Here is a 27,543-nt window from a genome sequence, read left to right on the forward strand (position 1 = left end):
GGTCCCATGAGGATACCCTATAGATACTTAGCTTTCAAGTGTCACCCAGAAGAGGATGGATTCCCTTTTGAGTCGAGTTCCTCTCAAGGTTTCTTCCTCATGTTGCCTCAGGGAGTTTATCCTTACCACTGTCACCATCGGCTTGCTCATTAGAAGTATAAGTATGAATCTACATCCAGATTGCTGTATATCTGCTTTGTTACAATGTCTATTATTAAAATTACTACACAAATAAAATTTAATGGAATTCAACTGAGCTATTTCTTGCCAAACATATTTTTAACCAATACTGTCAGTCTGTAGATCTTACAGACATCATATTGACTTTATAGTCCTTACTGGTGACCTTTATTCCAGACATAATCATAAAAAAACACTGTCAAGGTCTGTTTTTATGATTTTCTTTTTATTCCTCTTTCTGAAATAAATTTGGCAAGCATTTCCAATCTTCTGAGTGATCTATTAAATCTGAAATATCCAACAGCTAATCGGTTACCGCTTATTACTACGATGAAAAGCTGATCCAGCCAGATGAGGTGTAGCCAATTTTGTCAATCTATTTTCCTTTTATAGCATTGTTCTTGTTTGTGCATGTCTCAGGGCCCAGAATAATGCTTGACTTTAACATATTATGTTTTTTTAGCTTTCCGACCTGTACATGAAATGATCGATTTGCAACAAGATTTGAACTCTGTTTAGTTGGTTATTTATAGGATCTTATACCAATCCGCCTGTACATGACAAAGAGAAGGTCAGACTAGTTTAGAGATTATTTATGCAATATTTAATGTCAGACATTGCCTATAGGTGTTCAACATTTTGATAGTTATCCTCTGTGACAAATGAGGTAATGTTAACTAGCCTATTGATAATTTACTAGCTAGATACTTTGGTTGTGAGTAGTCTGGTGTTGACTGACAGAATCAGGAGCCTATCCTTTCCTAGGTACAAGTGCAAATACTACAGTAGAGGCTTTACAGTAAAGGAATACACCCTGGATAGGATGCCAGTCTACTGCATGGCACCATTCACACACCCATTCATACACCCATTCTTACTTAAGGAGAATTTAGTGTAGTTAAGCCACCTGTTTTTTTTTTTTTTTTTTTTTTGATGTTGTTGTTGTTTTTTTTACTTGGAAAGAAACTGGTGACCCTGAAGGAAACTCACATGGGCAAGGGGAGTACTTTTGAAAGTCCACAAATAAAATAACGAGCTCAAGATTGAACAGGGAGCTTAGTCCTGTGAAGCAACAGTACCATAGGCTTACTGTATTTTTTCTAGGCTTCTTACTAGTTCTTGTCAGGGATTCGGAGGGAGATGCAAGTTTATTAATGAAAAGCACAAACAAAACCAGCCATATGGAAACAAGGATCATTCACAAACAAAAAAACAAGCATGAGAGCAAGAACAGTGTGGTAGAATATACAGAAGCACATCCGAGCTGAGTTGCAGCAACACATGACAAATGCCTGACACTAAATGCAAAGAAACCAAAATTGAAACAGTGACACTAATGAAACAGAAAATAGGGCTGATGGGTGATGTAGTTCTTGTCGTCCATTTTGTGGGAAATTCAGCAATGACGTGATGGTCTGTTTAACCTTTGTGACCAGTCTATTCTGGGTAAGCTTTATGTTTTTTAATCCTTTAATGCCATACAGATTATTTTATGAACTAAAGTTTTTAAAATAGAGCTGTGGCTGTGAAAGCAGCAATACATGGTAAGAAACAATGATGTCTAAAATGGGGAATCACTTTGAAAAAGCATTTCCTATCAATGTAGGTAGCTAAAAATGTAACTATCCAGTGACAAATCCTGCATCATACATAGTGAATTTTGTAATGACGAGGGAATCAACGCAATTCCTTTTTCATGTAGACCCAACAAAGGTGGAGCTGAACACTACATCTTACTGGACATGTATTTATGTACAGATAAGAAATAAGAGATATAATGTTGTTAGGAAAAGCATCATGATTTCACAAGTTTGCCATCCATTTTCTCCTTCTCTATGTCATGGGGTATTACCTGAGTATCACCTAAGTACATTACTAACTATTGCACACTACAAAACTTACACAACAACTTACTTACAATATACAATGTACCACTTGAACTACTCCACACTTTGACTTGGAATTTGAAGTAGATTTTTACTATTGTCTGTCACAGAAACAGACATTTATTAATTACATAAATATTCACTCCCTGGTTAAATACTTGGTTAAAACACCTCTGGCTGCAAATACAGATGCAAGGCTTTTCGTGTAACTTTATATCAGCTTTTCACATTTGGAGAATGACATTGTTGCCCATTTTTCTAAGCAAAATTGCTCAAGCTCTCTGTGATCAGATGGAGACTGTTTCTCACTAGGATTGATGTTTGGGCTTTGACTGGTCCATTATATATAAACATTTAGGTTCTTGGTTTTTAACCACTCCAGTAGAACTTTAGCAGTATGCTTAGGGCCTTTGTCCTGTCTCTTGCATACTGGAGCAGGTTTTCTTCGAGGATTGCCCTGAATTTGGCTCCATACATGTTGCCTTTTTGTAAACTCCAATTGGAATATCATATGGTTTTTTTTTGTTTTTTTTTTAAAGTAATGGCTTTCCTCTGACCATTCTTCCATAAAGCCCAGGTTTGTAGGGGTCTGGGCTATGGTTGTTCTGTGAACAGGTTCTCCCATCTGAGCTGTCAATCTCCCAGTCTCCTTAAGCATTACCCTTCACCTCTTGCTTGTTTCTCTGACTACTGTTCTCTTTACCCAGTCACTGAATTTTGGTGGACAGGCCTCTCTAGGCAAAGTTGTGTTTGTGCCATGTATTCCCCCCCCCATTTTAAATAATGAATTTAATAGCACCTCACAGAATGTATAAATGTTTTTATTTATTTATTTATTCATTTATTTTTATTTATTTATTTTTATAAACAAACCATAATTGATATTTTCTAGAACATTGTCCTGGACTTGTTTTAATAACTCTTTAGTCTTCACGTTGATGTTTGCTATTTTATTTTATATAACAACTGTTTGATGTTCTATAACTTTAACTGCAGCCAGGTCAATTCCATTCAACTCATTTTTTGACTTGTAATGTCGCAGGTTGTTCCAGAACTAATTTCATGGGTTTCACAGCCACAAGAGATGCAATCATAACTTTCACATTGTTTAAAAATATTTATATAAATGTATATATTTTCTTCTCTCTACTCCAGTATTATTGGCTTTTTTTGCGTAGCTCCATCACATAATTCCACTGAAGTTCATTTTAGTTCCAGGTTTACAAAATGTGAACAAATTCAAGGGGGTGAATACTTATGGAAGGCAATCTGATTTTTAACAGTTGATGGAAAGTCCATTTGAGAATATAATCAGCCTAAAATCCTGTAGCAACCGTCTAGACTAAGATAAGGCTTAGGGCTCAGATGCAATTTTCTTTCTTTCACCTGGGCTTCAGTAATTCTGATTATTTGATTTTCACTCTTCATATATATATATATATATATATATATATATATATATATATATATATATATATATATTCTTGAACACTTTCTTCATAATAAAAAAAGAAATTTGGTCTGAACTGTTCTGAGAGTACGAAAACTGTCAACTGTTTACAGTTAACTGACCTACATTCAGTGCCATCTGCTGAAAGGAAACCCGATTTGTTTGTTCCATATTTAGACAGTGCTTTTCATGGGTGAAAATGACACATTAGTATGTGACATACATAACTGATTTTATGAGAGTACTGAAGTTCATTCTCTCTTTATTCTGGTCATGTTATTTTTTCATGATTGCAGAAATGAGGACAATGTTTTAACTGTCTGGGAAGCTTAATATTCTACAGTTTCAACAAGTAACATGTCATTCATCAGATAAACTATCACAATGACTGTGGAAACATTTTGTATTTTTCACCAATCAGAGGCTCGGTAATGAGTCAAACCTCATGACAAAACTATGGAAGAATATTAATCGATGAATGTTCTGATTCTTGAATAATTGTTCTTGAATGTGTTGGGCTGTTATTCTTTTTTTTTTTTTGTTCTATTTGTGTTTTTGTAAGACATCTGATCAACTCACTACTATTTTTTAATTATAAACTCAAAGAAATAAATAAATGTAAATAACTAGCAAACCACAAACCTGTAAATTGATTTCAAATTGTTACACCCAAAATGAAGCTGTGATCAATTTTTATCCACATGCTTTTACAAACATAAATTCATCTGTGTTAGTATTGGGAAGGAGGTCACTTCAAATAGGAGCACAGTAACATGTTATATACTCTATACAAGTGCAAACAAGCTTCACAGTTCTACAATGCATATTCAGTCAAACTCAATATGTATAACAGTAAAGGTCTGCTCTAACATCTCTATAGGTTTTAACTACACAAGCAAAACAACATAGAGATTCCTCTTTAAACAGACTTCCTCTGACAGTGCATCTGTGTCCTGTTCACAATCTGTTGATACATTTTTGATTGAAGAAACCTAGGATAGGAGTCTTTCTCCATGAGGCTGTAGACCTTGGTTTGGATCTCATTGAGACTGGAGGATGTTGGTTCCAGAAGTTTCTGTCTGGTCTCTTCCCTGGTCCTGAAGTCTATGTTAACCTGTAAAGAAGATAAAGAGACACAATGGCTTTATTCATTTGTGTATAAAAATTCCATTCAGCAGAATATCTTTTGGAAGAACAGTGTTAATCTCTCCAGTACAGTTCCATAGACTTGTAGAATGTACAGTGCCCTCCACTAATATTGGCACCCTTGGTAAATATGAGCAAAGAAGGCTTAATGTAAACATGTCTTCTCATTAAAGAGTGATGTGAGATGTTGTTAAGGTTATTCTTGTTAACTATATCCCGACTTACTTCTCTTGGTGCTTGAACATCAATATATTCCTTGTAGATCTTGTTGGCTTTTGACACCAGCTTTGCAGGTGATTTGATCTTTTTGTAGTCTTCACAAGCTAACCAGAACTCGATGTTCTCATCACTGAACTCTGTTTTAAGGAATGCTCTGAAGGCCACCAATCCATCTATGAAACAAACACAGAATTCATTAAGAAAATATGTCTCTTTTTACCATACAATAAAGCAGAAGATAGACCCCATAGACACCTTCAGCTCTATCTATGTACATATGTAGATATTATATATATACAGTGTATACTATGTCACCTTAATAAAGCAGACATTTAATTCAAATAATGTTTGCATTAACTCTAAATGGCAATTTGGTTCTCTATTCATTCACTCATCGATAAACCCTTTATCCTAATCACTGTCATGGTGCAAATTATTGGTCTATGATTCAATATATGGAGTAAATAAGTTAATCTAAGAAGTACATAAAAACACTATGTTTGTCTGATTACTCCTGCTTTAATAACAATCTTTTTTGTCTGTGGCCCTATACGATATAAAGTACAGTAAAAGCCTTAGGTACCATCATTTAATACAGTTTAATAAAAATGTTGCATGTGGCAAATCTCTACATACATCACTAGTGAGTCAGTGTGAATCACTGACCAAAATTCAAAACATGTTGCACTGTGGCTGAACCTAGCATTACTGCGAAATGTATTGGAAATGCAGCATTTTAAACCTGTCAATCTTTATGAGACTGAGAGTCTGTACCTAGACTAGACCTGCGTCCAATGATGGTTCTTACAAACTGTTTGGAAGTAACCATCAAACTGGTGAGCCACCAACCAGATGTTTGTGTGTTTTGGGGAGGGCCATAAAAAAGTTTGGTGTCTACAGACAAGTTAGCCCACTGAGTAAAGGAAGTGATTGTGCAGATATAACACAGTCAGGAGATGCCTTCTTCCATTACATACTATTCAACATACAGAATGATCACCTCCTGGGTGACACTTATAAGAATGCCACTGGTGGACATTGGTGGAAGACTCGAGATGCAGTTCAACATCCACCTTCATCACATTCTACAAATGTATATCTAAATGTTGCATCATCACACCCAACATGTTATTTGATGGATTAGATTGATCGATTTGAATCAGGAACAGTATCTAACCCTGAGTAAGTTCTCATCTTCAGCTGAGTACCATATTAATACACTGAGTGATTCTCATCCTCAGTTGAATACAGGACTAATAGCTTGAGTGATACTCATACTCAGTAGAGTACAGTATTAAAAAATGAACTGATTCTTATTCTCAGTAGAGTACGGGATTAATAGATTGACTGATTCTTATCCTCAGTAGAACACAAGATTAATACATTGAGTGATTATCATCAATAGAGAGCAGTATACTTTAGTGATAGAGAGTCTAGAAAATTACAGTCCTGAACATAAGGAAATAATACAGTATGTTGCTTAAATAAACCTTGGTTCTATGCCTGGAGGTGGAGGACCATAGGCCACCTGAATACCTTTGGTTGATGACATGGCCAAAGAATGAGTTTTGCATAGTCTGGGCCTTTTAAAAGCTATTCAATTGAGGTCACATTCATGAGGTAAAGACCCTGATACATCAGTAGTATATGAGCACATGGAAACCCTTTACTATAACCAGAAGGAAACCACCCTTCTGGTCCTCCACTTAGTTGATATATACATTAACACATGTAATCAAAGGAAGTGTGATTAGACCAAATATGGATATGTTACATATACATTACTATATATAGGTAACAACTCTTATATGTAGGTACAGATAATGTATTTGTAATACATTATAAATATTGTTATAATGTCCATCAATCCATCCATCCATCCATCTTCTACCGCTTACTCCGTCTTCAGGGTCACGGGGGAACCTGGAGCCTATCCCAGGGAACATCGGGCACAGGGCGGGGTACACCCTGGACAGGGTATTGTTATAATGTGTCATTTATAATTATTGCTATACACATAACAATTCATAAAGCATGAGAATATGACCTCGTAACATAAGGTTAAATAACTATTTATAATATATGTTAATAAAAACATTACTGTCCTGAAACTCTTATATCTAGCCTAATCAGCACTGCTTGTATGTAAAATGTTATCTGACATGATTTATTCTTATGGTACATGGTTCAGCAAATCTTCTAGTAAAGATTTGTACAACAAGTTTTTCTCAAAATTGTTCATGTTCATAAGATCATGAAAAACTTCATAAGGCATTTTATTTTGAATGCCCTCCTATTATGTTGCCTTCAGACCTGCAAGTTAAGAAATGCTCACAGGGCACAGTTGTTGTTGTTGTTCTCATTTATCTCTGTGACATTTCAGGAGGTCATGTTGTGCAACTTGAATTCCTGGCGTTTTGTTATTTCCGTTCCATGCTTCCATACTTGGGAGGTTGTTTATTTAGTGGCAGTATCTCAGCATGTGGTATGTTGATTAATTCTTATTATCCAGGGGAGTGGTACACCAACAATCATCAAATATAGATTTTTTTTTTTGGCCCAGAATGTACCTGACAAACACTTATCTAACAGTGTCACAAATCAGACAAAGATTTAACACAATCTAGTAATACATGTTACTGTTGTAAATTGAGCAACAACTCTGAATCATACAATAAAGGCCAAAAAAAGGTATAAGCTGTACTAACATTATACTAACACTCTATAATGTCCATAAAAACATCATGAAAGAAAAATCTATATTTATTAATATGTTGAAGCTTTCAGTAAGGAGGCAGTTATGTAACATTTATGGAAGGAGTCTCCAGTGTCAGAACTTTCTAGCAGTCTTCCACCAAGGGAAAGTGTTCAGGACAGAGAATTTTCACACTTTTTTTTTCTGTGACCGTGAACATGAAAAGTTGGAGTGTTTTTTTTTTGTCATATTAATTTCAAGCAGAGAAACCTGAGAGGCTGGTGAGGGTTAGTGAGAATGAGAGCAGTGTAGTTTCTGTAGGGGAAAGTCTGGATGCCTTAGGCGGAGATAGCAATCCCCCAACTCCAGCATTAGAGCCCTCACAGTGGGGCAAACGGGTGATGACTCGGCAACATAGCTAACGCAATGGCTCGCCCACAGGAGCACCATTTCTCTTCGCTTCACATGTCCAACAGGTTTGCTCTTCTCAGTGAAACACCCACTAAGAAACCTGAAAGAGCTTTGGTTATAGGATACTCTAGCTACACGTGAAATTAACTAGGCTGTTAGGGGATCCTGCAGCTTTAGTTAGGTTTATACTGGGAGCCAGGGTGCCAGACACAGCAGATAATATTATGGTCTTAGATAAACACAGGTTTTCAAAGATAGCTATTCATGTACTAAGAGTAACATTGTAGAGGTGTGTAAATTAGTGAAGGCGATGACCGATGCAGTAGTATGCTCTGGCCCCATAGCAATAAGGCTTGGCGATGTAGCTTACAGCAGGTTATGGTCGCTGAACTACTGGATGTCCAGGTGGTGCTCTGATAACAATGTAGGCTTTATAGATAATTGGAGTAGTTTTGAGGGTAAGGCTTCTCTGTTAGGCTGGGACAGTATCCATGTCGCGTGGCTCTCATTTCTTGCAGCATAGCACATTATCTCAACAATTGTTGACAATCCAGATCCAAGGCCAGGGAGCAGACAAGCAGGCTAAACCGAGCATATGCTTGCTGGACTGAGTCGTCAACAAGGTTCCACAGTATCGGCACTTTGTCTGTTGGCTTAGCTAAACAAAAATGTAGAAACACTACACAGAAAGTTTGTTTTAGTAACCTAATTAATATAAAATTAGATCATACTGAATGCACAACCAGCACCTTTGATATGAAGCTAGGACTGGTAAATATTACATCTCTTACATTTAAAGCACTTATTGTAAATGAAACCATTACTGATCAGGAGTTTAATTTCATGTGTTTAACAGAAATATGGATTGAGCCAAGTGAGTACTTAAGATTGAATGAAGCTAGCTGTGGATACAATTTCATACATCAACCCCGTGTAACTGGCAGAGGAGATGTCACATTTATTTATAATGATAATCTAGGCGTCACACAAAAACCTATTCATAAACTCAACTCCTTCGAAGTTCGTCATACTAGTGTAACATATGTAGCCACAAAAAATAAGTCTACTGAGTCGTTTCGGCTAATTATTATTTATAGACACCCAGGGCCATCCCTTGGTGAATTTGCAGATTTTATCTTGAACCTGGTTGTTTCTCTAGACAAAGCAATAATTGTTGGTGGCTTTAATATTCATTTTGATAACCCTGAAGACCCTCTGAGAAGAGAGGATTTGTCTATTCTAGATTCAATAGGGGTAAATCAAAATGTAATAGGACCACTCGTAATGGTAGTCAAACTCTTGACCTTATACTAATAGACAGATTAAATATAGAAAATATAATCACATTTCTGCAGTCTGAAGCTATCTCAGATCATTATCTCATCTCTTTTAAATTGCATATTGATCATAATATAGTCACCTTGCCATGCTACCACATCAAATGTACATTCACGTCAGCTACAGCACAGAGTTTTATCAGTAACCTCCCAGAGATATCCGCTATGATTTAATCACCATCTGATCCCAAAGAACTTGATCATGAGACTGAATGCTTAGAGTCAACGTTCCACTGCACACTAGATAAGGTAACTCCACTGAAAAGAAAAATATTTAGAGAGAAAAAGCTAGCCCGCTGGAATAACAATCACACACACCTTATAACAGACCAGTCGACAACTAGATCATAAATAGTGTCAAACCAAATTAGTGGTATTTCAAACAGCATGGAAGAAGAACCTCCTGAACTATAGAAAATCTCTGTGCTGCAAGATCAGTCTCTCTCCACCCTAATTGAAATAATAAAAATAATGTAGATTCTTATTCAATACTGTAGCAAAATTAACTAGGAATAAGACCACCACAGAAACATGCACACAATCATTATATCAGTGATGATTCCATGATTTTTTTCATTGGCAAAATTTAAAATATTAGACAAAAATTCAGACTATTAATTTAAAACCAGGCAGTCGTATAACTAGCCCTGTAGATAATAATACAGCAATATCAGATCAATAATTAGAATGTTTTACTCCTCTTAGAAAGACTGAACTAATTAAATTTATTTCTTCATCAAAATCATTAATTTGTATACTAGATCCCTTACCTACATGTTTCTTTAAACACATTATTCCAGAACTAATGCTCTCCCTTTTAGTTATGCTGTCATAGCTAGACTTGCCGGAGTCCCTGCTTGAGCTCATTCAAAGTACATTGTCCTTAACCATTACAGGGCAATAAGCATACCTAATTATTTCTCCCTCTCTTTTCCTCTCTCTCCCTCTCTCTTTATGTAGAGCTACACATTATACTTCTAAGATAGCAGTGATCCTGACCCCTTCTGCTCTCCAGATTTGCCTGATCCATCTTGATGCCCTACTTCTGGTTGGAGTTCGCATCAATTGGAAGTCACATGCTGCTGCTGAGGATGGCCTCACATGGTGCAGCCTAAAGACCATTGAGATTACTGAGGATGGTACCACTTAAAAACTACAAAGATGGCTTTGGACCTCAATTCATATGAACAGTTATGCTATGACAGCTTTAGGACTACAACTGACACAAACAGATTTGCATTCAAGTCTCCATCAGTGAAACATGTAGTAAAGCGGTACAAAAAGGGAAGTGGTACCTCAGCAGTTAAAATGTTGGACTTCTGATTGGAAAGTTGTGAGTTCAAATCACAGCACTACCAAACTGCTGCTGTTAGGCCCTTGAGCAAGACTCTTAACCCTCAACTGCCCAGTCGTATAAAAATGAGATAATTGTAAGTTGCTCTGGATAAGAGTGTCTGCCAAATGCTATGCTCTGCTGTAGTATTAGCATGTTTATCAAAGGCATTTAGTTATATATAATGTTGTTTGTCTGTTGTTACCCAGATGAGGACGTGCTCCCTTTTGAGTCTCGTTCCTCTCAAGGTTTCTTCCTCATATTGTCTCAGGGAGTTTCTCCTTGCCACTGTTGCCTCTGGCTTGTTCATTATGGATAAATTCATACAAAATATATATCCTGAATTTATATGTTTCTGTAAAGCTGCTTTGGGATAATGGTCATTGTTAAAAGCACCATACAAATAAAACTGAATTGAATTGAGTATATTGCACACAAATTGACACTTTTGAAAAGACATTTTTCTGTCTTTAAGCTAATTGTCAATGAACATGTGTGTTGATTGTTGGAAAGTTGAACATTTTCTAATGTGATTCATGCGATATACAGTATACTGTAAATATAAATACAAATACATATTCTTGTATATGTCATGGGTTTCATGCCTTCTGTCAATTCAAGATTTCAAGCTCTGGGCCTCTGAACGTGAGAAGCAGCTAGTGCAGATAGAATTAAACTGTATACAAATGGCCCTGCTGGTAAATGCAATTATAGTGTTGTTCAGGAAATTCAATAAAAGAACAGTCAAGAGGTGAGGACAACAGCACTGTGTCCCCTGGCTATACAAGGAACAAATAATTCTGTTTTCTGTAGCCAGTGAGACACCATGACTGGCACATCTTTACATGTCCAACAAATAGCAACTCACAAAACCTATGTCTTCCGTACCCGCTTCTCCACAGAAAAAAATACATTATATATTTATATATTACCTATCTGGACTACACATAAATTGGTATACAGGACTGTGAAAAAGTATTTGCTACGTAATAAATCCAGATTTCTTCTGTTTTTGTGTATATTTCATATTAAATTGTTTCAGAAATTAAAACAAAATATAAGAAAACAAAGGCAACTTGATTAGGCAACAAAATACAGTTTTTAAACGATAGTTATTTATTGAATCAAAAAGGTTATCCAATACCAACTGGTCCTGAGTGAAAATGTATTTGCCCCCGTAGTCATGTATCAGAGAAGGAACTCTGAACTACAGTTCCCAGCAGCCACTGCACTTCACTGCGCTGCACTACATCAGTCACATGACCACCTGCACCTGACTCACGTTCTTGTTAATGAGCACTTGTGTATATAGCCACAGTTTGCACTGCACTCCGTGTCTTACGTTTGTCTTTGTTGCTGTGTTTATGTCTTTGGTTTATGTTTAGTCTTTGCCATAGTGTTTTGCCACAAGGTCTTTGTGTCTTTTGTGATGTTGTTTTGGAATTTATTAAACTTATCTGCACTTGCATCTCTCTCCAAATTGTGACACTATGAAACTGCATTCATAATGGGGTTCAACTGGACTAGACGTGACCAGGCCTGATTACTTTAAACCCTGTTCAATCAAATCAACAGCTAAATAGAACTTTTCAATAGCATGAAGTTGTTTAAAAGGTCTTACCTAGTAACACACTATGCCAAAGTTTAAAGAAATTCCAGAAATGATGAGGATGAAGGTGATTGAAAAACATCAGTCTGGGAAGGTTTACAAAGGCAATGGAAAAACTCGGGACAGTAATGAACCTTCCCAGAAGTGGCCAACCTTCTAAAAATCCTCCAAGAGCACAGCAACAACTCCTCCAGGAAGTCACAAAAGCGCCAAGGACAACATCAAAGGAGCTACAGGCCTCTCTTGCATCAAGAAATGTCACGGTTCATGACTCCACTACCAGAAGTACACTGGGAACAAATGGTATCCACGGAAGAGTGGTGAGGTGAAGACCAATGCTAACCCAGAAGAACATTAAGGCTCATCTGAATTTTGCTAAAATACACGATCAAACATGATCAAATCTTCTGGGAGAATGTTCTGTAGATTGATGGGTTGAAGGTGGAACTGTTTGCAAGACAGGGGTCCTGTCACATCTGGCATAAACCAAATACTGAATTCCACAAAAAGAACATCATACCTACGTTCAAGCATGGTGGTGGAAGTGTAATGGTGTGGGGATGCTTTGCTGCTTCAGGGCCTAGGCAACTTGCAATAATTGAGGGAAACATGAATCCTGCTCTCTACCAGAAAATCCTACAGGAGAATGTCCGGTCTTCAGTCCGTAAGTTGAAACTCAAGTGCAATTGGATTATGCAACAAGACAAAGATCAAAAGCATAGGAGTAAGACCACCTCTAAATGACTAAAAAAAAGCCAAATTAAAGTTTTGGAGTGACCTACTCAAAGTTCTGACTTGAACCCACCTGAGATGCTGTGGCAGGACCTTAAGCAGGAAGTTCAAGCTCAAAACCGCTCCAGTGTGGCTGAAATAAAGCAGTTCTGCAAAGAAGCGTGGGCCAAAATTCCATCACAGTGCTGTAAAAGACTGTTCTCTAGTTATCAGAAGTGTTTGGTTACAGTTATTGCTACTTAAGGTGGCACAACCAGATTTTAATCTGGTTAATCTTTTATAAGGTCTTTATTCACAACTGTCATTCACAATTGTTGCTACTTGACAAGGCATAGTTCCATTGATTTGCTCGCCTTTCTAAATTGCTCAATCTTGTGGCAGTGTGCTTACTGTTCCCATTTATTATTGCACCTAGTGGTCAAAATTAGGAACTACAACATAGAGGCCAGTGGGGCAGGAAATACGCTTTCCTATGCTCATGTCAGTTTAATAATAATAATAACTCCTTTGATTTAAATAGTGCTTTTCCAGGTACTCAAAACGCTGTACATTGAATGGAGGGAAATCTCCTCAACCACCACCAGTGAGTAGCATCCACCTGGATGATGCATCGGCAGAATATGTACCAGAATGTACCAGAATACCCACCACACACCAGCTATTGGAAGAGAGGAGAGTGATGTAGCAAATTCAGCGATGGAGATTATTAGGGGTCATGATAGATAAGGGCTAATGACAGCAATGAATTTTTAATGACCAAAGAGAGTCACGACCTCATTTTAACATCCTATCCAAAAGACAGTGCTGTTTTTACAGTATAGTGTCCCCGTCACTATACGGGGGCATTAGGACAGACCACAGGGTGAGTGCCCACACAGACCACAGGGTGAGTGTCCCCTGCTGGCCTCCCTAAGACCACTTCCAGCAGCAAACTAGTTTTTCCCCAGAAGCTCTCCCATCCATCCATCTGGATTGGCACCCTGTCCAGGGTGTACCCCGCCTTGTGCCTGATGCTCCCTGGGATAGGCTCCAGGTTCCCCGTGACCCTGAAAAGGAGTAAGCGGTAGAAGATGGATGGATGGATGGATGGATGGATGGATGGATGGCTCTCCCATCCAGGTACTGGCCAGACTCAACCCTGCTTAGTATCTGTCGGGAACCAGGCAAGAACTGCAGGGTGATATGGGTCTTGCAAATAAATTAAAATACTCCATGGTTGTCATGATCTTATTTTATAGCAAACAATATGAAATAAAAAAAAAATACCACACACATAAGTGCAGACAGTTTATCTTTGATGAACAGAATAGTTTCTATTGTAAAATTTATTGCAAAATTTGGGCGAGGGAAAAGGGGATTATGGGCTGCATAATGTACATATATCAGAAATACATGTGTACCATGGTGACACTGTTTCCCACCAAAGGTAGAGAAAAAGTTTTTCAAAAGAAAAAACTGTTTCCCTACTAGTTTCAGATTCTTTTGTGTGGTTTTTGAGATGTATACGGGGCTGGAAATTTTGCTGTAACCCTGTTTGCACCTCGCTGGTGACAGGAAACACACCTGTTGTATCAAACCTGTTGTATCACACCTGTTGTATCAAACAAAGGTACAGCTATGACTGCTCAAAATGACCTGCTAGCCTGTATGCTTCATAATTAAATGCTTTCAACTCTTAACTGCCTATCACAGATAGTAGCTTACACACTAAATAATGCTGTGTCATTTTTTCTACCCAAACATTGGGTTAAGCCTTTTGGGTCATTTAATTGGGTTGTTTTCTTTTTGGGTAGTTTTGTGTAACAACCGTTGGATTAGTGACTGGATCATTTTCACTGACAGTTGAATCAATGCACCCCTCACCCACCCCGACACCTCAGCCTAGTTCCTTGGGTCAAATCAACTCAGCACGGACTGTTTGAATTCGCCTCAGTTGGAGGTAGCGGTTTTTGAGGTGGGGAAACCAAATGAACATGCCTGGCCGAGTTTGTGATATTTAGGCAGGATGCACTCGAAGATGTATTCATTGGGAAACAGTAACTCCGCGAGTGATAATTAACTTTACCTTTCGTGGTGGCTTCAAAAGTGAATATCATGTACTGCCACATCAGTGTTGCCCTACTGGTGTTGTGTGTTTATGTTGACTGTGAAATATGGACTGAGGTTATTTTATAAATCTCTGGGTCTGCTTCTTATCTGAGGCTCTGAGTTAGGATTAGCTAGCTGGATGCTGTCACCAGGAGGAATGAGTGATGCTAACCCTAAGATGATAACATTACTTTAGCATACAGCTCACAGTAATGTTATATGTTCTGATTCCCTTTTTGAAAGTTAACAATAACAGCATTACAACTGTTCACCATGATGTAATACAGCGAGTGGGTTAATGTTATTTACATTTAGCAAGAGTTTTGGAAAGGCAAGCTGCAGTAATTACCATTAGGAGGATGGGTTAGAACTATGTTTCTTCATGTATTTGGTGAATGATAATGCTGGTTAACAGGTGCAGACAGTCAGTGGCTAACGGAACTTAGCTAGTTCAATAATTTTGAGGACAAAAGTTCTTCACAAGGTTAATGTGACAAAAAGAAAGGATGGGGTTACAGTAAGTTGTAATGCTTTCCACTGCCTCTGTAATGTTGGCTGACTTAATTATGCTGTGCAAAAAATTGAGGCGCTAAATGCAGGAAAATAAATATTCGCAAGTTAGCTAGATTTTCCTGGTGAGGCTACAGCACCATTTTATTCATTAGGAGAGTCGAGGTAACATTTCCAAAATTACATTTGGGATTCTGTAACACATTCTCTCAGTGATTTGTCCATATTTTATAGCTAACAACTAACCAACACTCTTTTTGCTTTTGTACAGGTTTTCAAATGGAAGGAAGTGGGACTCATGTCTTCCCAGATGGCAGGGAGATGTGTAAGAAGATGCGGCATCTCCAATTCTTAAACAGTCTGTCAATTGTTTAAATTATTTTAATAAATGTCACCTGAATTTCATGCAATTGTTTGTTTATTTTCTGAGCATTTTAGTAGAATTTTAGCATACAAACAAAATGCATTTTAGGATAATTTTTAGGGATTAAAGTATAAACAACACATCTCTGTGTTATTTGTGTATTTTTAAACCATATTTGTGTGGAAATGTTTAACATACAGCATGTGTTACATGTACTAACACACTGATTGTGTTAAAAGCAACACAAAATGTGTTGTCCTTAACTGGACACACAGGTGTTTTAAAATTTAACACAAGATTGAGTGAAGATTTGTATCAATATATTTATCCATCAAACCATCACTGTACACTAGAAAAAGCAAAAATGTGCGATAACAGTCCAGTTCACATGACACTAAATGCACCGCTATCTTCGTTCTCTTTGCCTTACTTGTCCCACTGGATTGTAAGTTGGTTACTCAGTTTTTTGGATGTTTTAAACCTCTTCTTTAATCAAAATCTGATGTTTTCATCTTAAAAAATATGACTTATTTGAGTCATTTGCTTCAAAGTTTATATATAAACACCACGTTAGCGGCTCTAGCAATAGATTTCTGAACACCTTCTTGTGTATAAATAAAGGTGATACCATGTTGACATATTTGTTTATGATGTGGTATATTTGACATTTTCAATGGGTAAAAATAACACTGAAAATAATAACTCTTTCATGAAATAAAATTAACCCAGCATTTTTATAAAAATTAAACCATCCTTTGGGTTGAAAAACAACCCATTTGCTGGGTTAAAATTAACAACCCAACTTGATAGGTTAGTTTAACCCAAAATGTGTTCTGTCCAATATTTACCCAGCTGTTGGGTAATAACTCAATTTGAGTTGTTTTTAACCCAGTGTTTTTAAGAGTGTATATGAAAAGTCAAGTGACTTAATTTGGTTTGAAGCTATGCTGTTAGTAATGTCGTCCTCTCCCACCAAAATCAAGGGTCACGTGTCACTTCGATAAAGATGTAACTCTGCTTATTACATACCTTCTAACATGGACTGCTTTACAATTGTACTGTCATTGCTTGGTTTAGTTTTTGAGAGACTCTAAGCTGTCATTTGGTGTCATCTTGATTTCTTGCTTACATTGCCACAGGCTATTTGTGGATGTCTGCAGTGTGCAGAAAGCATACAAAGCATAGACATGCTGGCAGCACTGATGCAGACAGACTATGCAAAGGAAATCTCTCATTTTTTTGAGTGTATATAATTTAATATGATAAAAACAATAAATAGTATATGTATAGAAAGCAATGCCAGAGTAATGGTGAATACATCCATCCATTTTCCATATTGCCTAGGGCCTATACCAGGGGACTTGCCCATTGCAAGACAGAATTGCACTCTATGGACAATTGAGAAATACCAGTAAGCCTACAACTCATATCTTTGGACTGGGAGAGGAAACGGGAGTACCCAGAGGAAACCTCCAAAGCATGGGGAGAACATGCACACTCTGCGCACACAGGGTGGGTGGAGGTGAGATTTGAACTTCCAACCCTTGAGGTGTGAGGGAAATGTGTTAACCACTTAGCCACCATGCCCCCTATGGTTAATACATATGTTTATAATTTTAAACATGATCTAATATGGACGTGAACAAATAAATAAATGCATTGAAATGGATGGTTGGTGCTTCCACCTCACAATTCTCCCACAGTTTTTTTCACTCAACTTACACTTGTTTGACAGAAGAATATCAAACGAATCTGTCCATTTGGCCACCTCATCTGTGGATAACCTGAAAACATTAGAGAAATGTTTAAGTACAATTCTACATATGGTACAATGCATGGAAATGCAAATGTTATTTATTTTTTATTTGATTTTAATTTGTTTAAAGAAAGACATCACTTACTTCAGGTATCGTATGGATCTTTCTGGTCCAGATGGTAAAAATTCTGAAACGTCACTGCATGAGTCAGATTTGTTGGATAGGCAACCAAGTCTCGTTTTCATGGTTGTATGTCTGAAACAAAAAGGAAATATTGTTAGGGTATAGGAGAAGAGAGAAACACACTAGAGGACACAGAGGATCAAATCATTGGGAAAATGAAAAGATCTCATCTCTGACCTTTAACTTGTACACTTGTGGGAAGGGACAGAGTAAGTAATACATTACTGACAATATCATTCAATCATATTATTTACTTTGCGGTCATTAGTTACAATTCTTCACAGCACTGAGTTCATACAACCACAAATTTATACCCCAGGGAAACAGGAAATGTCGTACTATCTTTGTAACAAATTCCCATTGCCATAATTGTTAATGTACCTCATTAATTCTAAGCTACACCTAAATCTAACAGTGACCTTAATCTCAGTAACCAAAAAGGCAAGCTTTAGGCTGTTTTATTATTATTTTTCCCCTCATAGGAACCACCTGGAGATCAAAACCCAGATATTTGGTCCTAACCAATATGTAAAAATATGCACACACACACACACACACACACACACACACACACACACACACACACACACACACACACACACACACAAACAAACAGGACCTATATACTTTTAAGGTAGATATAATTCATACTTATTTATATTTTTGTTTTGTTACATAATATGTAACATTCTTGCGATTATATTTTAATTAACCATGATATAGACTGAATTTAAATGAGTTTGTAGAATGGCAGTCTAAAATTACACACAGCTATAAGAAGTGATAGAATAATTTTCTTTATTATTTGAAATCTTGAATGCTTTCAAGTAATACCTTCTTATTTTTTCTCTGTGAGCTATATATTTTAGGCGGAGGCATCTTACCCCTATACTCAGGACACGTGCTGGGCTATTTATAAAATCCTCAAACAAATCAGTCTAGTCAGAAGGAAGCCAGTGCATGTACAATTAAGCAACTATACGGCAAAAATAGGTCCTGGTAGGGCTTCTAAAAAAAGCTTAATGTTTTATACTTATAATATTCTCATGAAAAATGTAATTCCTCTTAAGATTTCCTCTGCTTCATTTTCAGAGCAATCCTGCTTGCCAGCAACTAAATAGTCTAAAATTCTCTTTGATGTGTGCATTGCAGTTTGGCGCATTAGCTGGATGGCAACGCTAAAGCTTTGGTTTTGTAACATGCAAATTGCCTGTGGGCTCTGTCCTAGATTTCCATTTTACATCAATGCTTTTCTTTATGTGTGTTCAGACAGCAGCTCCATCTATTTTATATATTAATCTCAAATCTCTATCTCTAAAAATCCTCGAGGACAGGCACTAAAGCACAGTGTGCAGGTAAATTAAAAATAGCCTGTAATTATAATAGCTGGTAGCTCCATAGAGTCCACAGAAATAAAAACACACACAAAAAAATTTAAATGATAGACTTGTCCAGGGCTAGATTTTTTTATAGCCCAGAGAAGGTGACAAAGGATACTTGATGCATGAATTGCACACTCATTGAAGGGATCCTTCACAGTTAACTCATCCTCTCAGAAGTACAGCACATTTTTCAGTGAATGCTGGGTGTGAATGGCCTGCTGCTGTACGGCTCTTTGACAGCTTTTCTTGTGAGATTGCTTCCTGCTGTGCTTCTACTGCCTACAGTTAATATGCCTTGCCATCTGATCTCCTTCCTTCACTCGGGCTATTTTTTGCATTCAAGGCTGCCTGCTTTGCTGAGGGGAAACTCAAGGCTGAGAGTTTATTTACTCTGGACAACAAGAGAGTCAGATGACGACCGATTAATCCTAGTTAAGATTTTGGAAATTAATCATGCATCAGAGTGTCATGCTCTAGCAGGCAACTATACAGTTAAATGCTCATATTGCATATACAATTTACATATTAGAATATGTACATTTTCAGATAATGCATATTTATCAATCACGTATGTGCCTGGGGGTCAAGGGTCTGAAAGCACATTGAAGATCTTATTATGTTTTATTTCCATCTGGAAATAAACAGCACGTTTTAGAATTTTACAATAAAACAATAATAAAAAAAGGAAATGTGCATCATCTTGAATGTTGAATAGTCAAGATGTTGCACAATTCCTTTTTTTTTTCCAGGTCAGTATTTGAATTTAAGCCAATTTGTGATATTGTCCATATTAGGAGTCTTATCCCTTCTATTGAAGTGCATGCTCAGACGACATGCTGATGGATTTGATCTAAAATGGATCATCAGGTTTTACACAAACTTGTGGTGTCTGTGCCAGCTCAAGTGCACACTGTCGTTCAAGCAAAAAGGGGACATAACGAATACTAAAATATTCTGAAATTCATGTAAATATTTCTGAGATGATACTTTTCACAAGTTGTTGCTGATAATATTATTTGTAATGAAAACCTTTATGTAAAATTGAAAGAATGCCAAACAGAAGCATTTTTACTAGTGCTCTCAAACTTTTGGACCCCACTCTACATTACTCATATTGCACATCTATCAGATTCCTAAACTGGATGTTTTTTTTTTTTTTTTAATTAAACATCACACCCATCACCATGCCCTCCAAAACACTGGCAAAACCCCAGAGGTACTGTAAATGTGCCAGCAGTGTCAACACGGTCCATAAATTCTCCTCCCACAGTTTTTCTCACCTCATTACTCAAGTTCATAATTTGTCTTAACTAGAGATGCGTACTGGAATGTTTGTTTTCTTTCTTAAATGTGCTCTTTATTTGAGCCTCTTATGTGACAGCTCACTTGCACCCACATGTATGCAAAAACCAACCTCTTATGTCACATTTTTGTCTTTTATAGTCTGTGGGATTCCTGTCCTGATGTACACTTCTAGTTTCAAGAAGATGTCCTTTGAACCTTTCTGGATAGCTTTCTAAAAAACAAAAACAAAAACAAAGCCTGCCATCCATACTTATAACTGTAACACCCGTGTAACTGTAATATATAAAAGGCTTATGTCCAAATGCAAGATGACATTGGAAATTCTATGTAATTTTGTCTTTACTTGGCAGATAGAACAACAGCTATCAATTATAATTACGAGTTGACTGAAACAATGTGTTACTATATTTTTTATAAGCAAAATCTTACAAGTTATTTATAGAGCGTGTTTTTACTAAAGCACATCCATGACACTTTTAGAAAGTTGTAGAAGATACACATAGTGCTTAATAAGAGTGTTATAAACATGCTGTGCAATGACAATGACAAAAAAGTGTCATGAATAGGTGAATAACTTAAATAAAAATCCATCCATCCATCCATCAGTCCATCCCTCCACTTATAGTGCTCAAGCATGTTCAGTCATGTTGTGGCTTAATGTTCTAACATGCATACACTTTTTATTTATTTATTTATTTATTTTTACCAGCACATCCATGCTATTTCTCACTTATGTGGCTGTGATTGTGTCAGAAAGGATAGACTGCAGGAAGCATCATGTACCATTACAAAACCATTCACAGTTGTATTAATCCAACTGAGATTTCCTGCCTGACCTCATCCTGACTCTGTGCACAGGAAGTGTGAATTGGTCTGGTCTCAAGCCAAATGGTCTTAGTGACACGATAGATAGATAGATAGATAGATAGATAGATAGATAGATAGATAGATAAATAGATGGATGGCTGGATGTGGAAATCCTAAATAAAAAAGTAAAAAGAATAATGAGCTTTTAACTTCATGATACTTATTCAGTTGTACATCTTAACACATATTCAAGAACTACAGTGAAACTAAATGGTCGATGCAGCAAATCTCCCCTCAACAGTAATGCATGAAGCATAACACATGTCTCATCACTATTACATTAAGTTCCTAAGACTTAACTGTGCAAATATTATCACACAAATTCGTTTAAATAAGATTGAAAATGATCGTTTTGGTTAATTTACTGTTTGGTTGGATTTCATGCTGCACACAATTTGATGACTCAAAAGAAGGTTTACTGAGAGGAGTGTAGGGCTGAAAATGTCATTTATTTATTGGTCAATTTTTAATTCACTGTTCAGAAATTAGCAATGGAAAAAGGTAAACAAAGCATTAAAAACTGCATGTATAAATCACAAAAATCACCTCAAAAATTCATTATAGAGCATACAAAACATATCAAATGTTTAAACTGAGGAAATATACACACATATGCTTTCATCCAGTTTCCATCCCATCTTTACTTCTGAGAGACTCAATAATGTTATTGACCTGTTGCCAATTAAACTAATAAATGTTCCTCCAGCTGTTTCTTATTAGTAACGCTTTTCCTCAGTTTGAACATTTGCTATTTTTTCTATGTTCTATTTGCAAATGATTGCATTCTGTTTTTATTCACATTTATACCCAACATCCTTATATATATATATATATATATATATATATATATATATATATATATATATATATATATATATATATATATATATATATATATATAGTGAAATTGAATCCTGTTGTGTTGGTTCATGTAGTTAGTTGAGAACACAGCAGTCAGGTGGAGTTAATTTAATCCAGTCCAAGACCATTTGAGTCTCAGTCCAGTTTGAACTAAAAGTTCTGGGTTTGGTCCACTCAGTCTTTAGTGTAGCAGTTTGATTGCCACCTTTGAGGTAACGTTCCTGCCAAAAATGTATATACACAGACCATCTCCACTGGGAACAGGTCTTCTCTTACATCACCTTTTTCCATTATCCAGACACAGATTTCAGAGCCGAGGGCTGCCTTCACACCATGTATCACACTCTGGCATGACAGGACTAGTGCACCACTGGGTCACTGCCCTCACATGCTGCTTCTTCTGTCTATTTCTGGAACTGCCCTTTCCTCATGAAGCCCTCCTATGCACCATGACAGCTACTGCTACATCAAATCATATTTCGTTCATTGAAATGTTACAACCAAGGTCAGCTGTGCTATATTTAGAAATCACAATGCTCTGAGTTCTATGCTTTGCTGCAGTGACATCATTGGGCTTGTTTTTGAGCTTGATGAAAATCACATGCTATTTGAAAATGCTCTTCTGTATGAGGCGCTTGTATTTGGTAATTACTAGAGGCATGCAGTATTAAACGCTTGGAATACATGCAAAGAATTTGACTGGAATTCCCTTTTTCTTGGCTATGTACTCCAACACATTGGATTTGTATTGAAATAAAGATAATTAGCTTTCAGTTGATGGTATTTCATACAGGATAAACATTATGGGAATCAGAGCCCTCACTTTAAAAGGGCCTTCCATTTGGGGGGCCCATATAATATTGTCTAATACTGTGTAGGCCCCCTCCCATCAAAACAGCTCTGACCCGTCGAGGCATGGACAGCACAAGATCTCTGAAGGTGTGCTGTGGTATCTGACACCAAGACATAAGCAGCAGATCTTTTAAGTCCTATAAGTTGCAAGATGGGGCCTCCATGGATAGGACTTGTTTGTTTAACACATTGCACAGATGCTGGATCAGCTCTGGAATTTGGATCTAGGGAATTTGGAGGCCAAGTCAACACCTTGAATACTTTGTCATATTCCTTAAACCATTCCTGAACAATTTTTGCAGTGTAGCAGGGTACATTATGTTGCTGAAAGAGGCCACTGTCATGAGGGAATACCATTGTTATGAAGGGGTGTAGTTGGTCTGCAACAATGTTTGGGTAGGTGGTATGTCTCAAAGTAACATACAAATGAATGCAAAGACTCAAGGTTTTACAGCAAAACATTGCCCAGAGCATCAAACTTCCTCCGCCAGCTTGCCTTTTCCCCATAGTGCATCCTGGTGCCATCTCTTGCTCAGGTAAGTGATGCACATTTACCATGTCACCTTCTTTAATTGCTCCATGGCCACTTGCCTATTGTAGGCACTTTTGGAGGTGGACAGGAGTCAGCATGTACACTCTGACCGGTCTGCGGTTATATACACAGCAAGCTGCAGTACTTTCTGTGTTCTGACACCTTTCTATCATAGCCAGCATTAACATTTTTCAGCAATTGGTGCTACAGTAGCTCTTTTGTGGGATCAGATCAGACGGGCTAGCCTTTGGTCCCCACAGGCATCAGTGAGCCTTGGGCCACTGCTGTGAAAAAGGCATTTGCCTCGATCCTGATTTCTTCTGTTTTGTGTATGTCAAAATAAATTGTTTTAGAAACAACATCTAAGATAAAAGAAAGGCAAGCTGAGTTAACACACAATGCAGTTTTTTTAATGGAGCAAAAAGGTGATCCAACAACTATCGCCCATGTAAAAAACTAATTTCCCCCATAAACTTAAAATCTGGTTGTGCCACCTATAGCAGCAACAACTGCAACCAAATGCTGGAGATCAGCCTTTTACACTGCTGTGGTTGAATTTTGGCTCAGTCTTCCCTGCAGAACTGCTTTATTTTGCCACACTGGTGGGTTTTCGAGGATGAAATGCCTGTGTAAGGTCCTGCCACAGCATCTCAATTGGTTTAAGTCAGGACTTACTCTGGTGGATTTACTCCGATGCTTTAGATCATTGCCTTGCTGCATAATCCAGTTGTGTCTGAGTTTCAATTTATGTACTGAAGACCGAATATTCTAATTTAGGATTTTCTGGTAAAGAGCAGAATTCATGTTTCCCTCAATTATTGCAAGTTGCCCAGACCCTGAAGCAGCAAAGCATCTACACACCATCACAATTACACCACCATGCTTGACCATAGGTATGATGCTCTTTTTGTGGAATTCATTGTTTGATTTATGCCAGATGTAACAGGACCGCTGTCTTCCAAACAGTTCCACTTTCAACTTATCAGTCCACATAACATTCTCCCAAAAGTTTTTAGGATCATCAATATATGTTTTGGCACAATTCACCCACCATCGTGGTTAAAACTACATACTGCTCTCTCCACATGAAAAAAGAAAACCCTGAAATGAAGAAACTATCCTAAAGTAAAAAAAAAAAAAAAAAAAATCCATTCGATGGCAAATATTCAACAGGAAGCTGCATCATCTGAAATTCTTCATCATAGGTAGAAGAAAACGAAGTTCTCTCTTAATAACTTAAGAACTTAATAAAAATAATGATTCCAAGTAAATTATTAGAATGTCTTTAAGGTCCTCATGCCCTTAGCATGCATGCTAGTTACCTACATTTTGTGTATTTGCTAAATCTATGTTTAAAAAACCTCCACCCAAAATACAAGCATTTGAAATTGTTCTCTCAGATGTGTTAACACATTATCGAATGGTTAACGTGAATCAAAATTTAACTCTTTTTAAAGAGATACAAGGGATAAATGGCACCAAATCATAGAATCATCCTGCTAAGTTCCAAAGAGCATAACCAATCCTTTTTATCAACTTGATTCAAATTGAAAAGATCATTTCCAAGGCCTTTTCGTGTTAGAGCCAAGCAAAGGTAATGATGGTAACAATGATAAAAATTTCAAAGTTCTCAAGTTAAAGTGTAAGTAATCATTTGGATAAATTCTCTGATAAAGGATGAAGTACATACTTCACTCAAGTTAAAGTAGAGAAATATAATCTTTTACATTTGCTTAAAGTATCAAAGCAAATTTAGAATCATCAGTGCATTCACAAATAAATAATAAAAAAAAACATATCTTATTCAAATCACACACTTATTTCAGTTACTGCTGCTAAATTAGTTACCTTTCACCAAAGAACATGGGGGGGGGGACCCATTAGTTAAGGCTAACTAGCAACAGATTTATTCATAATCTCTCAAAGACCAGCTAGCATTATAATAAAGCTGACAATATAAGCTAGCTGAATGCTAATAGCTAACAGTCACAATATAAACTGCATTAATAAATAGAAAGTGCATGTAGCAGCCGATAGAGAACAGTAATAGGAATTTTATTCTCACTGTCACATCTGTTAAAGTGTAGATCGGTTAGGAATAAACGAAGATCCACAAAGCTGCCTGGTGCTATGAAGTCATGATATATATGATTATAGAGCAATGCAATGGCGTTTAGTGGGAAGTAAAGATTTTTTAAAAAAGTCAAAAGTGTTAACTGAAATAAAAACAATGTGCAGATGGTGTCTATGCCATGAAAGAGCACACCTTACTTGTTTCTTAATAAATTAGGAATTATTTGCTGTACAGACTTACTTTTATTTGTATCTAATCACAGATATAATATTTTTTTTGAGAGAGAGACTGATTAGATCGAGATAAGAAATTCTAGAAAGACAGCATTATGTATCAGGAGGAGAGATGTGTGGCAGGACAAAAGTCCAACAGTTCTAGCCATCAGACAAAATTAATAAATCAGAAGACTCAATCTTTATGGGAAAAGAAATAGAAAAAAACAAACAAACAACAACACAATTAATTTTATGTCATTACATGCTGTATAGGGGAACAATAAATGTACAATGTGATTACAGGGTAAAAATAATGAGTGCAAATATATTCATTGCATCACATCATTCACAGCATTGACATTAGAAAAATTGGATAATATGTACGTAGACAAGAACGTTGTGACCATTTTATATAATTATTTATTTGCTGTTCAATTTTAAACTCTGAAGAACTATAAATATAAACAGTGGGCCAACAGACCAATCGTGTTTTGTTTTTTGGTCTCTACACCAATTATAAATCTGGTTAGAAATCTGAGGTATGTGTGCATCATCAACCTCAATCAATTTCTGCTGACCCTACATATCAAAAACTAGTCATCGACCTCCTGCGAGGTTTAAAATCCAGAATCAGCTACAGTAACTATGGTAAATCATACCAAGTAACAAAGTAAATCATATCAAATTACATCAAATCTCAAAATAAAACCCGTTTAAAATAACAATTGTGTAACATGTTTGCATGCACAACATTCCTCATTATTAAAGGGTGGAGCAGTTATCATGTATACACTAGGAAATAAAAAGTGCCCCCCTGCCAGGCTAAAAAAAGCTGTGGGTGGCATGAGTGGGTGCATCAAAGGCGAACCTGATCTCTGCCACTTCCTTTTACTGACATTTACTATTCCCACTAATCTTTGAGCTCGTCACGCAAATGTGCATTTGATATTCAATACCCAAAAAGAACTTTAAAAAAATAAAGATTGCAATTAACAAGACATATTAATTGGTGATACATTATGCAACCAACATTAGTAATAATTCATGCCGGATCATCTTAAAGAGATAAGAGAACATCTTAAAAAGGTCATATGTACTATATATACTGTATTGCATTTCTGAATATTACTTGAATTTCAAGAAAATATAATGAATTGCAGATTTTATTTATAAAATTACTGAACACATGATGTGGTATCAGTGCAGATAACAGCAGATTATTATTTAATCATTTGCAGACAAAACAAAACAAAAAAAAAGAGAATGAAGAGCAGCCACCCTTCTGCACAAGCCAGTCAACGTGACGAATATGGAGTCCTTACCTTAATCCGCGTGCTGTTGTGCAGGGTTTGGTGTCTTTTAAATTTCAGATGGATTTACTCTGGTTGGTTTCTGGAGCTGTGGATGCACTGATACTTTGGCGTGCTGTCTGCTGAAGCCCACATGTAGCAGCTAGCACTTGGCGTGTTCAACAGTGTGAAAACATGGGGAAGTGAAAGCAGCGAGAGGAGGGAGAGATGAGAGAGGAGTGGGGAAAATAACAGAGAGTGAGATG

General features: G+C 36.8%; 1 protein-coding gene across 1 annotated transcript; it reads right to left on the reverse strand.

The window, feature by feature from the left end:
* Window positions 1-3,613: 3,613 nt before the first annotated feature.
* Window positions 3,614-27,543, reverse strand: rgs8 (regulator of G protein signaling 8). Its single transcript, XM_017479391.3, has 5 exons — window positions 27,311-27,543; window positions 17,862-17,972; window positions 17,683-17,744; window positions 4,888-5,054; window positions 3,614-4,630 (listed from the first exon to the last, which is right to left on the reverse strand). The coding sequence occupies exons 2-5, from the start codon at window positions 17,960-17,962 to the stop codon at window positions 4,436-4,438; spliced, it is 525 nt and encodes a 174-aa protein (XP_017334880.1). The 5' UTR covers window positions 17,963-17,972; window positions 27,311-27,543; the 3' UTR covers window positions 3,614-4,435.

Source organism: Ictalurus punctatus, chromosome 11 (genome assembly GCF_001660625.3).
Source record: "Ictalurus punctatus breed USDA103 chromosome 11, Coco_2.0, whole genome shotgun sequence".
NCBI lineage: Eukaryota > Metazoa > Chordata > Actinopteri > Siluriformes > Ictaluridae > Ictalurus > Ictalurus punctatus.